This window comes from Cryptotermes secundus, unplaced genomic scaffold, assembly GCF_002891405.2.
Source record: "Cryptotermes secundus unplaced genomic scaffold, Csec_1.0 scaffold635, whole genome shotgun sequence".
Taxonomy (NCBI): Eukaryota; Metazoa; Arthropoda; class Insecta; order Blattodea; family Kalotermitidae; genus Cryptotermes; species Cryptotermes secundus.
The window spans coordinates 37,390-55,860 of NW_019733328.1; the positions used below are offsets into that span (position 1 = coordinate 37,390).

Sequence of the window (18,471 nt, forward strand, 5' to 3'; positions counted from 1 at the left end):
CTGCTATCACCGTACAGCCTCATAGGGACCTGCAACAGTTGCAGACCTGCACTTTTCGTGACTGTACAGGAACATTTTATAGCTTTCTGTAGGTGCAGGGAGGCTGTAAAGCTATTTAGGTTCCTGCTGTCACCGTACAGCCTCATAGGGACCTGCAACAGTTGCAGACCTGCACTTTTCGTGACTGTACAGGAACATTTTATAGCTCACTGCAGGTGCAGGGAGGCTGTAAAGCTATTTAGGTTCCTGCTGTCACCGTACAGCCTGATAGGGACCTGCAGAAATGTGCAGAACTGCACTTTTCGTGACTGTACAGGAACATTTCATAGCTTTCTGTAGATACAGAGAGGCTGTAAATATATATATACAGGTTCCTGCTGTCACGGTACAGCCTCATAGGGACCTGCAGCAGTATGCAGAACTGCACTTCTTTCTGAGCATCAGAAGGGGGTATAGAGGCTACCTTATTGTTTTAAGGGGTAGTGCATGATAAAGCTAGACAACCATTCCCTTAACACTTTGAAGTATAACGGTCACTATGCTTATTACCTGTTTTATCGTTAAGACGCATTAAAATTTTCGCGAGTTCCGTACAATTCTCACAGCAAAGGGAAGTTATATCCGGTTGGTCTTTGCCTTTGGCAAGTCATGATTCCCGTGAGGCAGGAACTCAGTTTTCAGACGTTTCTGTAGCTTCCATGAATCTAGAACTGAACTAATGTCGAAGCGACGTATGTCCGAGGATGATACAGAAAATCAAAGAGATATGGAACCTTTCAAGAAGAAGATACCTCGAAGTCAAGATGGCGAATGCTAGGCTTTAGAGTGTAAGAGGATTCACACTACATTTTCATAGCACGGGAGGCGGGAACTCTACTTTAATTGGACGAGGCATTGAATTTTCTATATATAATCAGGTTTAAATGGAACAAGAAGTTCTGGGAAGAACTAATCGTTACTTTCTTTTGATAAGACACTGACCGCGCAGAAAAAAAGAAAATATTAGGAGGGATACACAAACAGCAGAGTGATCTCGCAAGCCTCACTGATTATAGAGGGACAACATGGAAAACTGAAGACTTTGGGGTTGGATTGAGACACACACAGAGCAAAAGCGATCTCATTAGCCTTTTTTATTTTTTCAAAATAAGGATCGTGAGGTAAAAATTATACTTACGGGTTCCATATGGTACTGGTAAGCACAAGCACCACTTCCCTAAACAGCCTTAATCGATTGGTCCTCTTACTGGAAGCACGGCGTGTTTTCTGTGGGGTATGAACTGAATTGTTAAGGCCTGTGTGTGCCTATAGTAATATATTCTCTCCTTATATGTTATCCACAACTGCCTCGTGCTCATCCAAAATGTGCACATAAAAAGAAAGAGCTGTAAAAACAGACAGGTAAACTTTCTTTCAAATAAAACAACAGACAGATAAGGACTAATGTTGGCTAGAAGTCGGTTTGCATCCCTAAGGTCCTGCGACCGGCCATCTAGATCAATATTTGCCGTGGTTTTCTTCGGTCCTAGAACAAATGCAGATTTGGTACCCAAATTGCACGTTTCACTGCACGCATCACATGTAGTCCTCCCAATGGTAAGGCCAAAGTTTCGGCCCAGTGTTAGATCAAATTTCACTATAACGCAGCCCTTCCAGCCCCATAAAAGGGTTAAATCCGATCATGTGCAGTACCTCTACCAAAAGGACAAGCGGACACTACCTGGGAACCTTCATAACTGGAAATATAATCCCCCCCCCCCAATATAGTGTCCTTCCTTACCACCCCAACTTCTTTTTCTTCTTGTTCTTTCTTCATGCTTCAAAGTGTTAAAGACAGACGGACAGATGGAACTGTATTTATAGTTAATTCGGTACCATGCCATGAAGAGGTATCGGGGAGTGGAGATATAACTCCATACATTCGTAACTTTAATGTCCAGGCCGCTTTTCTCCCGTGGAAAAGTCCCCTGTACAAATTTGTTAGAATGCTGGGTGGGCCTCAGAGCCTGTCTGGACGCGTACCCATGCCAGAAATGCAACTCTTGCTCCACAGTAGTCCAGCCCGTATCCTATTGACTATACTGAGATAAGCCAACACTGAATATAGATTACAAAATAAAATAAATGTTATAATGGATCGAATTTTAAATGCTCAACTCTCATATTACACGTTAGATGCGATCCTTCTCGACATCTCTTCTTCTTGTGCTGATGTCTCCATAGAAACGTGTTGTTACCATAAACAACAGACCTACCGCCGTGAGTGGTCCTTGTGTCGGAGTGCACAGCCACGCAGGAATATCGCATCTCGATGCAACTACTTGTTCTCTTTGATTTCCGCAGAGTGGCCCCACCGGCTGGGACACTTCCTGTTCCGTAGCGGCGTCCCCCAGGAAACGGGGACACGTGCAGCACACGTGTTCTCTTCTGCAGGCGTCTTTTGTCGATGTTCTCGCAAAGTATTAGCATCGAACCCACGACCTGGGGTTTGGTTAAGGTCAAAAGTCGGACTCTTGTGAAATGGATGATCGCGGTACGTAAATATCTCAACTGGCTGTGAACATGTAAGCTTTTAAAGGAGTTCGTTGTGTATATTAGTCCTATAGTGATATGTACAGGTACCTCCAAAACGTTAATAAAGTTTACCAAACTGCATAGCGTCACATGCCACAAGATTGTAGGCGTCGTAGTCACGTAACCTTCATAAGAAATCTCTTATTTGCTTCTGGATTCAATTAGAAAATAGACGTGAGGAAGTACACGCAACAGTGTGTGGTGGTTCTGAAGGAAGAATAATTAGCACGGCCTGACCATCTGTTCTCCTTCGCAGAATTGAAGTTCTCAGAGAAGTTCACAATATCTCCAACACTGATGATATCGGTTTTTGAACAGAACAGAAGATGATGCGTCTATTATTGTTGGTATCGATTCTTGAACGGAACAGAACATGACATCTCGATTATTGTTGGTATCGATTCTTAATGTGAAGAGAGTTTGATAACTCTGTTACCCTTGATGTTGAATATTGAACTGAGCAGAAAACGAGAGGCCGATTTTGCCGGTATCGTCTCTTATAGGAGCAGAAAATGACAGAAATGAAATCGACAAGACTTGACTGAGGATGTAGACTTGTTCTTTCTTTATTTCCTTTTGTAATTATGTTCTGCTTTGCATCTCTCAGTTGGTCTAGTGGTAACACTCTAAAGCTGTACTTGGGAGGTACTCTGTTCGAATCTCGGCTGTTAACCGGCTATTCCGAGGTTTTACATTGTTTACCTAATTCCTCCAGTTGCAATGCCGACAAATTACCTCTAAAACTCATAACTGCGTAGTTCCAAATCCTTTCCAATTCATCAATTACCGTACCATTCGAGATTATGTAGTGTAGAAACCAATAGCGTCGCAAAATAAATAACAAAAACAGAATGATAGCTGTGTATGTTATAATGTAAGACTGTTTCCAATTACAGCAAAAAGGGTAAAGCCATCCCCGGCACGCGGTAGCGTAGTTGGTTGAGGCACTATGCTACAGGCCGGAAGGTCAAGGATTCAAGTCCCGATGAGGTGGATTTTATTCTAAATTTACCTAATCTTTCCAGTCACACTATGACCCTGAGGCCGATTCAACCTCTATTCAGTTATTCAGTATTGACGGGGTGGGTTTCCCCATGCACCGCGACTAATAGTCTATTGTACGTCCCCCTTTAAATTTCTACTGTCTCCATACCCTACCGGTACTGGTGCTCACTATCAGCCCTTTCTGCCAGCGAGGTTTCGGCCTTCTACTGGCAGTGGTATTTGTTAACTAGTCCCTTTCTGCCAGTGAGGTCGTCCCTCCTCTGGCAGTGGTACCTAATGCTTCCCCATCTACCGGAGGCATTGGAAACTACTTGGGCGGGAAACTTTTTGCATAATTTTGCTCAGAGGCCTCTTAGAGACATGAGGTTCTTTTACGTGCTGTAAATTTACGACACGGGACCCACGGCTTAAAGTCCCTCCTGGAGGACTTGTTCCCTGAATTTTTCCGCCCTTAAAAATTCCACGACCTCCGCCGGGTTTGAACCCGCGTACTTTGAGTCATGAGGTGGGAACGTTACCCCTAGACTACGGAGGCCGCTATTCAACCTCTAACAGAAATGAGTACCAGGAATCTTCCTGTGGGTAAAGGGCGACCGGTGCGTAAGGCTGACAAACTCACCGCCATCTGTGAGCCGATTGTCTTGAGAAAATGTGGGAGCCTCGACGTCNCTCCAGGTAGATCAGTGGCGCATCTCACTTGTGTTCCACGCTGGTTCAGACTCTACTATACATCAACGACGAAGTCCCTTTCAAAGAACAGTAATGGCCTACTATATAACAATAAGCGTCTTTGTACTATACATCTTCCTCTCTGCAACTCCCCCGTTCGCCCCACCACCAGCTCCCGACCAACTGTTCCGTTTCCGGTACCTACGTGAACAATTTACCAGGTCAGGGGTCAACCCAGCACTCTCTCTTTTACTTCCGATCCTAGCTCCCCGTCACAAGATGTTAACAACACACACATCACAATCTTCTGATGTACCCTTAACAGTTTATACTGAAAACAACGTGAGCTTTCTTCCGAGGATTAGTGTCTTCTGAGGTGTGAAACCGGTACATTTTTAGAGCATTAAATGAAAGGTAAATCTATCTCTGTAACAGGTCGTGGAGGCCACTAGGGTTGTGAGACGTCATGGATCACATATTTTCTAGACAATAGGCACACAGATGGCGGTGAAGTTGTCAACCTTACGCGCCAGCCGCAATTTACCCCTCAGGAAGATTCTTGGTACTCATTTCTGTTAGAGGCTAAGTCGACCCCAGGGCCATAGTTCGGCTGGAAGGATTAGGTCAATAGAAGAATCCAATGACCTTATCGGGAATCGAACCATGATCTTCCGGCTTGTAACATAGTGCCTCAACCAACTAAGAATAACTCTTATTCCTTGAGGATGGAGGTAATATATTCCCCCTAATACTTTATAACCGGAGAAGTTCATGGAGGTAGGCCTAGTTCCTCTGGGGCTGTAGTACCAAGAAGACACCGAGACACATCATAGACCGTAATCTTCATGGGAAAATTTTCTTTGCCCTTAATATCTGGAGAGTCACTCTTCCACTATGAAGATGGAGGTTGTTCCGAAATGTTGATAACGATTTGTCAGATTTCATCATCACCTTGAGATCCTTCATTTCGCATAAATTAATTATGTGTGTGATTCAGAAAATACTTTATAGTTTCTTCAAGCATTATAGGAACCCCACTAGAGTGTGGGCACCAGGGTTAGACTCCCTGTAGGGCCGGATTTTTCTCTTTTCCACCACGTCCCACTCATGTCCGTCTAGAGCCGAACATAAGAATGGCTGGAGCAATACGACAATTCCCTCCACACGTATTCATGGCGAAGCTCGGCAGCACATGGGCTATTGCATCCGTTTAAGTGCACAGAACTGTGAGGACATGTGTTCATGGCAGGACCTCACGGAAACAGCTAGTCGCGTGCGATGTGTCGAAGAAGTGGACTTTGGGATCGAATAAAAATCTTTTGTGTTCTAATCCTCAGGCTTATCTTCAGAACTGAAGAATGGGTCCTGTACCTGACAACAAAAGCAACTGCAGTTGTTACCTGACTACATAACATCTGGAGCGCACGCCTCTTCTGCATTGTACTACCCTACAAAGTAACATCTCCTTCAACTACTATTCAGCCCAATAGCATCAACTCACATGTCGGATTACTTCATTTGCTTGGGATTATATTGCGACGTTGCCAGAGTACAGCGTGACTGGTGAACGATGAACTGGAAAGAATTTAGCAGGACCTATCGTGATCTCGGAGTTCAAGTCCCTGTAGGGGCAAGATTTATCTCCTATTCACGTCGTCAAGATTGGTTCTGGGGCCCATCCTAGACTCCTATCCAATAGGTACCGGGAGGTAAAAAGGTCGGGGCGTGAAGCTGACCATTCCTCTTTAACCAGTATCGAGGTAAAGAATGCGTGGATCTAAACATTGACTCCCCCATACGTCTTCATGGCGTAGTGTTTAATTAGGGACTAATTTATTTGATACTTTAGTGGTCTAATTGAGACACTACCCTGGTATTTGCCTGGCGGGACTGAGGAAAACTGCGAAACACTTCACTCAAGTGGATCAGTATCCCGGTCGATACTGGCTTAATGTAATACGGACTGAGGAAAATACGAAAGCTCCTCGGAGGTTTTGAGGCCGAGATACGAACCAAGCACTTTCGGAATACAAGCCAAAGCTTAAGTAACTAAATCTATGGAGATGGCTCCTTCTCGAGAAGCCGCCAGTTGCTCAGCTACTCAAGAATTTTATAACATTTTATGGAACTCGAAGGTCTGTCAACTGTGTTCACATGTACCCTCCACTGGTCCCAGTCCTGAGCCAGATCAATCCAGTCCATGCCACCCCATCCTATCTAAGATCCATTTCAATATTATCCTCCCAGTAGCTGGTTGAGGCACTACGCTACAAGCCGGAAGATCGCGGGTTCCATTACTGATGAGTTAATTCGGTCTTTCAGTTAACCTAAACCTTCCAGCCGCATTATGGCCCTGGGGTCGACTCAGCCTCTGACAGAAATGAGTACCAGGAAGCTTCCTGGGGCTAAAGGGTGGCCGGCGCGTAAGGCTGACAACCTTACAGCCATCTGTGAGCCGACTGTCAAAATGTGGGAGCCTCGACGTCTCACAACCCTATGGACCTTCCGGCCTCTTACAGGGATAGCTTTAACTTTTTTTGTGTGTCTAGGTCTTCCTAGTGGTATCTTTCTGGCTTACCCACCAAAATCCTATATGCATACCCGTTCGTCCCCCGCGTGCCAGAGCATGCATCTGATTCCCTCTGTCACATCTCGTAATACAGTAGTTTTTTACGGTGAGGAGTTCTTAGCGCAAGGCCCAAACCTCAAGCGGGAGGACCGCCCCTTAACGGCTCTCCGCGACTGTTTATTCAGTATATTCGCAGCTACCTTATTAACTTGTTCCGTAAGAAGAAGAAGAAGAAGAAGAAGAAGAAGAATTAAGCGCAGTTTTCTTTTATTGCTAGTGGGGTGGGACCAAGTCCCTTGTACTGCGGCCACTTCTGGCCTACTGTACCAGCCCCAGATGATAGGTGAGGGTGATTGTGGAGCAATTGGTGGAAAGAAGATTGGCAGGGGAAACCGAAGTACTCGGAGAAAACCTGCCCCAGCACCACTTTGTCCACCACAAATACCACTTGACCAGACCCGGGATCGAACCCGGGCCGCCGCGGTGGGAAGCCAGCCACTAACCGCTTGAGCTATGGCGCGGCCTCAGTTGAGCCTTCAAAACAGTGAGACTTGCTTTGCTATTCACCTCTGTATTTTTGCATTGGTTGCATAGGGAAACGATAGGTGGATTTATCAAACAGATGATGCATCTCACGAGTAAGCTGCTCGTTGCGTGGGTGGGGGGAATGCTTCCTGGTGTAGATAAGATGTTCCTTGTGTCACTGCAACAGAGGAGCTCAGTGTCACGCCACAGGATGTTTCATAAAGTAGATATCATTCTTATTTGCAGTAATATTGAAATATTTCGTAATAAAGTGGGACGTAAAGACGTGTTACTACATGCAACTGGGAGGTGTTCGGAAACTGTAATTTGAAATTAATAAAGGACTTGGGTAGCTGAGATATTTTCATATTTACGTTAAGCAGATCTGGGAAGAAACCGATGAGGAGAAACCTGTTCTTCCAGCCAATGCAATATGGACCTTCTTTTCTTATTTTGAAAAAAAGAAATTTGGCTTATGCGATCTCCATGCTGTCTGTATATCCCACCATATCAATGAAACTTTGTATATGTGTATGTCATGGCACCTGAGCCCATCTCAGCCGCGTACTTCATAAATCTCTGTCATCAGTCTGTGTGTCTGTATGTGTATCCCTCCTATCGATGCTAGGCAACTGCTCGGTAAACACGTCCCTGCAAGGAATACACGTGACAATAGAAGAATTGTTGAACGCATTTTTATATTTCTCCCTGTATTCCAGCAGAAACGAAGAAATTTTGGAGGTGCCGTTTTCTGTTCAGTCCGTGTCTTATCAAAGTGAAATACCCGATTAGTTCTCCCTGAAATTCTTGTCTTCTACATTATGGATTATTTTAAAAAATATCTTAGCAATGCCTTTGTCGTTCATTCTTATCGTAATCCCCAATGGCTAGAATCCTCTCACAGTATCAATATAGTTGTTTTGTAGAGTTCTCTCAGTTCTTGGATAGTTCTGTTTCTCCTGATCCATATCGCCTTCCAGAAAACAATTTTGTCCTCTTCAGTAACGCACTGTTTCACATCTATACATTACAATTGCTCTAGCATTGTCAGGGGGCACGCGGTAGCGTAGTTGGTTGAGGCACTATGCTACAAGCCGGAAGGTCGCGGGTTGAAGTCCCGATGAGGTCATTGGATTTTCTTTCAATTTACCTAATCCTTCCAGCCGCACTATGACCTTGGGATTGGTTCAGCCTCTAACAGAAATGAGTACCAGGAATATTCTTGGAATGTTCTTGGGGGTAAAGGGCGGCCGGCGCGTAAGGCTGACAACCTTGCCGCCATCTATGAGCCAATTGTCAAGAAAATGTGGAAACCTCAACATCTCACAACCCTATGGGCTTCCACGGCCTGTTACAGGGATAGCTTTACTTTTACTTTACACACATTGTCCTGTATTTTTTAATTTCCGGTCTTGCAAACCAGCAGCATCGAAAAACTGCGGCTGTTCCGATCCTGATAAAGAAAAACTATCCCTGTAACGGGCCGTGGCTGCCCATAGGGTTGTGAGACGTAGAGGCTCCCACATGGCTCACAGAGAGCTTGACTGCTGCCAAGTTGAAACTTGTTACATTTTCCATGTCTCGCTTTTGCATTGTTCTGTACTGCGAATGAAGGGTCAGCTTGATGCCCCGGCCGTTTTATCGCCGCGGAGAGAACCACCGATGCCCATTGAGTACGAGGCTGTGAAGGAACCAGAGCTGGTCTGGACGCTGTGCAGGAGAGAATATCTGTTTCCCCCTATCGGGCATCGAACCCGGGTTCTTCTGTCGTCCAGCCGATGATGTGGTCAGTATAGTGACTGAGATGTGCCTCCTCGGAAGGACTGGAAGGTTACGGTAGCTACCTTACAGCTCACCCTGCATGTGAGACGGAAGCTCATGAAGATAATCAAACTCATGGGAAGGAAACATAAAAAAAAAACGGGGAAATTCTGTATCAATGGCGCGCCTGTGTGTGATTGCCGCCTCACGGTAAACAGCGCACGAGTTCAGGATCATCCCGCTGCGACACCGAGCAGGTTAGTGTAACGGTAACGTTCTGGACTCGTGTTCGAGATTCGCTCACTTCGATTCCCGGCCAGGGCAAAAGTCATCCTGAGGTTCATCATGTCTTTTCTGAGTCACTTCAGGCTAATGGTACTGTCCTATCCAAATTCTTTACAATACATCAGCCAATCTACCAGTCGACACTGTGTATTCAGATATACTGAAAATGTCCTATAATAAGCCACACAAATCATGAAAACGACTGAATAACATTCAGAAATTTATTTATTTAGGGGGCCGCGTGCGGTAGCATAGTTAGTTGAGGTGCTGTGCTACATAACTGAAGGTCGCGTCTTCAATTCCCGATGAGCGCATTGTAATTCTTTCAATTGAACTAATCCATCCAGCCGCACTATGGCTCTGTGGTCGACTCAGCCTATAACAGAAATGAGTACTGAGAATCATCACGGGGGGTACAGGGCCTGAGTCGAAATAGATCAGTCTGCATAGCGACTGGCTACGAGCTGGACGACCGAGAGGTCGGAGTTCCAGTCACAATAGGGTCAAGAAATTTCTTTTTTCTACTTCGTCCAGACCGGTACTGGTGCCCACACAGCATCCTGTCGAATGGGTACTAGGGGCTGTTTTACCCGGGGATAAAGCAGCCGGGGTGTGAAGCTGACCGCTCACCTTAAACTAGTATCAAGGTCAAGAAAATGTCGATCTATACATCTACTCCCCCATACGTCTTCATGGCTTATTGCTTAATTAGTTAAGCACAGAGATAACTTAATCACACAGCTTATTTAATGCCAATGTGTGATCTATTTCTATATGAAATTTTAAATAAATTTCATTGCTTCAATCGTTTTCAACATGAAACCTATATAACATTTTCGCAAGGCCGCCATGTTATCTTACAGAAGACTGCATTAAGAAGAGATATATTAAAAGGTCTCGTGGAGGTGAAACGAAGGTTACGTTTAGTTTCTTCTGGTATGTGACACAGTTTAGTTCATTTCGGAGGAAACTGCTCCTTCAACAACTGCCACAATACACGGTGTCCTGTTTAAGAAGACAGTAACCTTGCTACAACGGAAATTGTATATTTTCTACGATGTGTGAAATATACGTCATTTAAAGACCCTGAAGTTTGTGTTTGGCCCACGTTCCATTCGTATTGTGACGTGTTGCGCTATGGAGGACACCCCCTCCCTTCCCAGCGGTGACGTGGCGGCATCGGAGCGCTGTCGTTACTACAGTAACAGGCAAGTAAACACTCCTTCCCCTACCCCGAAAGAGGTGACCTAACACTTTCGGAGCGTTACCGTTGCCACGGTAATAGGCCAGTCAACACCGCGCCCCTCCCGTGGCGACGTGACTAAGGGATGCCGCGGTTACTGCACAGCAGGAAACAACTCTAGACAGTGAAGAAAGCAGTCTTCTGGGATTTGGCACCGTGTATATGTGGTGTTAACCGACGTTTCGGAGGAACGTATCGCCTCCATCTTCAGGGTAGAAGAAAAAATATAAGAAATCTGCAAGCGAAGAGACCGTGAGATTGCAGATTTCTTATATTTTTTCTTGTACCCTGAAGATGGAGGCGATACGTTCCTCCGAAACGTCGGTTAACACCACATATACACGGTGCCAAATCACAGAAGACTGCTTTCTTCATAGTCACCGCCGTGAAAGCCTCAAATCTTACATCTCTAGACAGTGCTGCCCAGTAACACCGATAAACACGGGACTAGGCAACAAGGAAGCAAGGCGTTCTCCCGTTGTCCGGCTGAGGTTTTATAAGAGAACTACACTGCCTACGAAGCCAGTTTGAATCTAGCAGCCGTCGCGGAAAGAAGAACCGGACACGTGTATGATAATCAGTGATAGTTTGTGATAACTGAGAAGGTATTGGGAGTGAGCAATTAAGTTGCACTTGTATAACTCCCGCGTTATAAATACGTATAGACTACTGAAGATAGAGTGAATAGAATATGCATAGGGTTTCTAAACTGTGGAAACCCGCAAGAGTGTTGTAATTAATTGTAGCCAAGACTTCTAGGTTGTTAAATAAACCAATTAACAATCCGAACGGGGTCTTCAGTGGCAAAACACGTTACAGTATTATTAATAATTGTAGGAAATGTGACGTTACGTGATTTGAGTGGTCTCTAGTATCACAACATTCATACCGATTTCGTGAAAAATGGTCAGAGGTTTCGGTAGTTTACGAGTAAATCGAGGCGATAGCCACAAACACAGAGAGTACGGTGATCTCATGAACCTATATTCATTCTTGAGGAAGGAAGGATAAGATATATACTCGTACAGACATTACTTACTTGTGGAGCTGAGCCCTTCTTGAGGAGCCGCCAAATCTGCAGCTGCTCAAGAATTTCCCAGTATTTTATGGAACCCGAACTTTCATTACCGTGTTCACAAGAGCCCTCCACTGGTCCATATCCTGAGCCAGATCAATCCAATTCATATCATCCCATCCTATCTCTCTAAGATCCATTTTATTATTGTCCACCCACCTACTCTTTGGTCTTTCCAGTAGTCTCTTTCCTTCTGGCTTTCCGACCAATATCCTATATGCATTCCTCTTCACCCCATTCGTGGTACAAGTAACCCATACAGACATACCTCGTCTTGTTGCGCTTCGCAGGTATTGTCGTTTTTTCTTTGTGGTAACCCTGTGTCAAGCAAGTCTATCGACGCCATTTCTGTCACAGCGTGTGCTCACTTCGCGTCTCTGTGTCACATTTTGACAGTTCTCACAATATTTCAAATCTTTTGAGTATTGTTATACCTGTTATGGTGATGTGTGCTCAGTGATCTTTGATCTTACTATTGTAATTATTTTGGGCTGCCAATGAAAGGAAGGGCCACACGCTTCTCAGTTTAAATCAAAAGCTAGAAATGATTAAGTTCAGTGAGGAAGGCATGTCGAAAGCCGAGATAGGCCGAAAGCTAGGGCTTCTGATAAAGCAACGGTAGGGTTTGAAAGGATTGGCTCCAGTTTTGAAATAAATTCTATTATGGGTAGGATGCTGTCAAACAACATCGCATGCTACAGAGAAATCTGTCGTGAAGGGAAGAGTCAATCGATCCAGCAAACTCCCTGTTGTCTTATGTTAAGAAATTTTCACAGACACCGCAACCTTCAGCAAGCACCACCCTGATCAGTCAGCAGCCATCAGCATCAAGGCAAGACCCTCCATCAGCAAGAATATGCGGCTCACCGAAAGCTCAAATGATGATTAGCAATTTTAGCAATTAAGTATTTTTAATTAAATGTTTGTACTTGGTGTTTCTTACACAGTCTTACAGTGAATTCAGTCCTGGAGGAATACGTATGCTGCCGCAAGCAGTAAGCAAAAGAAAATTTTCTTGGCTTACATTTCAGTACTGAGGATGGAGGTAATACGTTCTTCCGAAATGCTGAACTAGTGAGGACTACATGGCGCCATATCCCAGTGCTCTTCCTAGTCACCGTTGTGAGAACCTTGACTTCGACAGCATATCTCACTGACTTCTCTAAAGACCTTGTCACAGAAAGTTACTCGGTTATCTCGGACACAATGTATCTTGGTTCTAAATTTCGTGGAAAAAGCACAAAAATAAACAATTGCTCCAATCACGTTCAAACCTGTCTTTCTCAGAAAAGGCGCAGGAGGTTGAAAACATAAAATACAATCTGAGCTCACTGTCTGTCAGATCTGTTCCACAGAATTAAGCGCCTGAGAGAGGAGTCGCTATTTATGCGCCTATAAAATTTTGGTTTGAAATCCTCAAGCAAATAGTTCACTTGGAAGATGTCAAAGTAAAGGGTCACCCTTGTGACAGACCTTGGAGGCCGATAGGTTTCTGAGACAGTGAGGCTCCCACATTTTTTTTTAAACAATCGGCTCAGAGATGGCGGTGAGGTTGTCAGCTTTACACGCCGGCCGGCCGCCCTTTACCCCCAGGAAGATTTCTGGTACACATTTCTGTTAGAGGCTGAATCGACACCAGTCTCGAAGGATTAAGTCAATTGAAAAGTCCTATGACCTCGTCAGGAATTGAACCCCTGACATTCCGGCTTGTAGGATAGTGCCTCAACCAAAGTACGCTATCATTCCAGCCACACTATGGCCCGGGGTCAGCTCAGCCTTTCACAGAAATGAGTACCAGACATTTTCCTGGGGATGAAGGGCGGCCGGCCTGCGCGTATGGCTGACAACCTCACCGACATCTCTGAGTCGATTTTTGAAGAAATTTGAGAGTCTCGACTTAGAAGACGCAGGAGCATATAATCGAACAATATCGAAATGTGTATAAATACACGTATGTATGTATGAACAAGAAAGGAAGAGCCGTAGGGCTGGCCGTGTGAATCACGAGCAGTGGTTGTGATGTTTGTTACACATTTTTACTAATGTGACACCTGGAATCATGACCTAGGATTAGGCGTCCTTAGCGTCTGCATGACGTCACAGATGACGTGTATTTAGTATTACGTCAAAACCAAACACATCACCCCCGACCCTTTTATATTAATGATAAAGTGTATTTGTGTTCTTATATTTGGGGGAGGGGGGTGTTTGTGGGTGCCAGTGACGTAGTGGTTCCTAGTGCAAGTGAAGTGCATATTGCAGCCGGCCTTGCCCCTCCTCCTTCCCTATTTCTGACCCTCTGCCATCTGTCCCCTCGATAATGCAGCTGGTCTTCTAGATGTTATAAGTATCGGTCTGCGTTTAGCACCGCAGTTCAGTTGCAGGCTAGACGCCTCAGAGGAAACATAACCATAGGTTTAGCTGTTCCCGTTTCCGAGTAGTGTGCTGCCATCTGGCGGTTGCTACAGAAGTAACAGTGCAGTCGAAAAGTGGCGTTGTCAGGGATTTGCCGCCAGATAGTGCTGGTGTTAGGAGAGCGTTTTGTGTTGGTGGCACTGTGGACGCCAAAGAGACGACTTGGTGTAGTCTGCTGGTATCTCGTGTGTGGTGAAGTTGTTTGTGAGAGCAGCGGCTGTGAGCGGCGAGTTCTGATATTTTTTTAAGAGAAGCACGCACGCGAGACAATAGCTGTCGGAATGTACAGTGATTATGCTTTGGATAATCATCACCTGGGATTACTTGTCTAGTTATTAAGATTCGTATTAATTGTTTGGAATCGCGTGATTCGTTTACTTTTTTCACACTGTATGTTCGGCGAACAAAATGAAACGAGGGTTATTAATTTTCTTCCGGGATTTCATGTTGGAAAGAGAATTATAAGTGTGTGGAATATGGGATAACAGTTTCAGTCAAGTACGTATTATTATTATTATTCTATTAACATCGGTTTGTGTGTTATTTATATGTCTCCGTTACCCTTTGGATTGTGTGTTTTCAGTGTTTTTGACGTGTTGTGATCATTTTGTGTTTTCCATCATTCTTTAGTATTCAAAAGAGAAATTAGAAGTGTGATGATTATAAAAGGCCTGTTGGCATATTCCGGAAGTGTAGTTGTGTTTGTGTGAGGACGGTATTGGAACCCTGATTGGAGTTGGGTCATGGGGGACCCTGTTTTCAGGTTCGCCCTGAGGTAGTAGCCCTATTGCTCGCATCTTCGCCTCCGAAGGTTGCTGCTTGCCCAAGCAGGCGGCCCTGGAGAGGCGGCTGTACAATACAACGCGACGGCCAGCAACAATCGGAACAACAATCAGTCATGAGGTGGATACTACAAACCCGCATTCAGGGCGCCGTTGTTATGATCATCATCGTCGCTTTGAATCAGGTAAGGGATTTGTGTAACACTGAATTTTAAGTCGAAACTAAAGAATTAACCAAAGAAAACATACCATAAACAATAAGAATCTGTTAAAAAAAGGACATAGCCCATATGATAGCCGTTCTGTTTTCGTATCCCGAATAACGAAGTACCCACATTATTGCCCCATTTGAAATTGATGACAGAAAATTACGTTATCGACATTGTGCCATTTTTAATGTCATTTCACCTAATAGAAATATGTTGAGGTTAAATTTGGTAGATTCTAAACGGTTCTGACAAAGGTATGTAACACTCAGGATTACTGGGTTTTTGGACTTCGTCCATCATCCAGTATTCTAAAAAAGATAATGTTTCGGAAATATGATATTTTTGCGTCCTCAGGTGAGGGGGGGGGGCGGCAAGACACCCACCCTGTTGGGGAATACCGGACCAGTAATTCTGAGGTTAGATTTGTTTGTTCACTTGTTGGGGTTGTTGAATTAATGCAATACTGACAGTAGAGAAACATAACCTACTAAAGCTTCAGTTTAAATAATTAATTTCTTTGTATTTTACAACCATGTAACGTATTGTCTGCTTCATTACATTATTTTTTAAAAGATTTTGATGAATATCGTTCGAAAATTACGAACGCAATTTTAGTTCTTGTGTATGAAACTTACAACAATGCACTGCTCTTGTTATATTTGAAGCTAAACCACACGTTTTTATTGGAAACTATAGTCCTTCTGGCGACTCGTATTAGTAGTTGCTAGAACATGTAAGCTATTTATTTACGGTGTAGTAAAACAAACAAGGCCGTGAAGCGGTTTATGAAAGAGCACATTATACACCAACCGTTCTTATCACGTGTAGACGTAGTGGAATGTTATAGCTGAGAAGCATGCTTTGTATTGTGACATTATGTTAATGTTGTATGTCATGTTAGCTGAATATCTTAACAATGCATAGTACTGACCACTACAAGGTAACGGAAGTTGGTTCATTCATTCATCCGTCCATTCATTCATTATTATTATTATTATAACAGAAGCAAAAAGAAAACATTAGGCTACCTTCTTGCCCGGCGTATCAACCTAGCCCCATTGCGTGTTAGTGGCTTGTCCCAGTGTATGTGACAGTTCATTTATTTAACGTTTCCGTTATTTTGGAATCATTTTAGTTCTTAAGTGAATGCAGACATGTAACGAAGTACATACCGTTTGCCTACAAGTCGAGAACAACATAAATTTCATAAGCAGTTGAACTAGGTAAATTTGTGTTGTTACTGCGATAAACCGAATTTGTATCAAAACTCTCTACTGGAGGTAAGAGCCCCGGTAGAGTGAAGAATTTTCTCCTCGTTGTTCAGACCTCCCCTGGGGCCTACACAGCCTCCTATCCAATGGGTACCGGGTGCTCTTTCCCAGGGAGTAAAACGGTCTGTGCTTGAAGCTGACAACTAACCAGTGCAGAGGCCAAGGAAACGTGGATCTGTACATCCGCACCCCCATACGCCTTCATGACGTAATGCTTAATTAAGCACAGGGACGACTTGTGCCTTTACCTTTGTATTGCCAGTCAAAATTCGGAGCTCGACCATTTGTCAGAATGTTCCAGCGTTTGAAAAAAAAAGTTTATGTTCGACTAGTTAGGTGTTTTTATTTAATAACAAAATTCTACTGAATGAGATAATAGAATGCAGTTTACTTAATTCGCTTTGTGTTGTGCGAAAAGAGGCTTGGCGTCTCAGACTTCTCTTAGTAGAAACTAAGTTCTCTTTATGCTTTAGTAAGAAGTTTTAGTTTTAGCTAGAGAGGAAACGAAGACCAGTTTTTGTTCTTACGCATCCTGTGAGCTGTTTTCGGATTCTTAACCGTCTCCTTCTGTCTGTCATGCCTCGCTGTTATCATTAAAGCAACAATCGCCATTCGCCAGTGTGTGCATGATACATGAGAGCATCTGTTAACAAAATTTCCTTCTGTTGCAAATTGACCTGTCGTCAGGAAGTTTCTGCGTCATATTAACCGAAGTAAGGTCGGTCCACAGTCCGTACCCGATGACGACGTCAAATCTAACCGTAAGAATGTTGCGATATTCTTATGTTTTTTGTTCTGCCCTCCCATATTACCCAATGGCGTTCGTAAAAGTTCCGGAGGTCAGTTTTATGTACATACAAACCATTTATTATTTTATAAATGTAACTTCATCCGTTATCTGAAACGTTTCAAACGTGTGGCCAACACACGCCCAACAAGTTTTAAAATGAGCGTAGCTTATCTGACGATACTGTATCTGCCCCTGAGGTTATGTAACTAATGCGTTTATGCTACAGTGTTACGAACTTCCGTGACAAATTCTTGGATGCCTTTACGTGGCAGTAGCCTGTACGAATTTAAAACATCGAAGAGTATGGTTCGACCGGCAAGACTTGCGGTTTGTATTCCAGCGGGGTCACGGTTCGAACCCCTGCAAGGACACCGATTATTCTGAGTGGGTGGTTTTCGGAGTCTTACACAGTTCCATCTGCCAAATTTCGGCGTATAAGCTTAAAGTGGGCCACGGCGTATTCATCCCACAAGCTGTACAGCTCAGTGTTTAGTGCCATCCAGGTATATAGCGTCCTATAATTGCAGTTACTGACCACGTCGTTAAGTAAATAATATTATGGCGTGCCGCCCGAAAGCCGGAATGGTTGAGATCAGAGTTGATTTCCTAGGCAAACCAGCGTTCCCGCTGCAACGCCTTGGAATTCGAACGCTAGGAAACCTAAGCAACAAATTGTTCGAGGCAATATTATACAATATAATGAATTGAAACAAGTCAGAATAACACGTGTGTTATCATTTGCGAACTAACAGTGTATTTATAGTGACCCGTGACACATACCAGTGACTAGAGTACCATTTAACTTAATTTTGCTCCTGTTTTCATGAATATTTTGCCGGCTTGAAAAGAAATTTAACTTGACGTTCAGCAAGAAGATGTTTGTCATTCATCCAGAGTCGTCTTTCAGAATTATGATTTACACAGCGTATAACCTCAGATGTTTGATACAATGCTGTTAAATAACCCACGACGTAACAATACCCACCGAACGCCGTGGTCGGGTGGTTTGTATCGTATTGGACTAAAAGTAAGTAAAGAAAGCTATCCCTGTACCAGGCCGTGAAGGCCCATAGGGCTGTGAGACGTTGAGGGTCCCACATTACCTAGACAGTCGGCTCAAAGATGGCGGTAAGGTTGTCAGCCTTACGCGCTGGCCGCGCTATACTCACCAGGAAAATTATTTAATTAATTCCTGGTACTCATTTCTGTTAAAGAGGCTGAGTCGACCCCATGGTCATAGTGCGGCGGGAAGGATTAGGTCAATTGAAAAAAATCCAATGTCCTCATCGGGACTTGAA

General features: G+C 44.0%; 1 protein-coding gene across 1 annotated transcript in view; it reads left to right on the forward strand.

Moving 5' to 3' along the window:
• The first annotated feature begins 14,128 nt into the window (after positions 1-14,128).
• LOC111868039 (neurogenic locus protein delta) overlaps positions 14,129-18,471 on the forward strand; it is a 79,821-nt gene continuing 75,478 nt past the window's right edge. The window contains exons 1-2 of the mRNA XM_023858383.2: positions 14,129-14,619; positions 14,885-15,088. Of these exons, the coding sequence (XP_023714151.1) occupies positions 15,020-15,088 (69 nt within the window). The 5' untranslated portion in view covers positions 14,129-14,619; positions 14,885-15,019. The remainder of the gene's footprint in view (positions 14,620-14,884; positions 15,089-18,471) is intronic.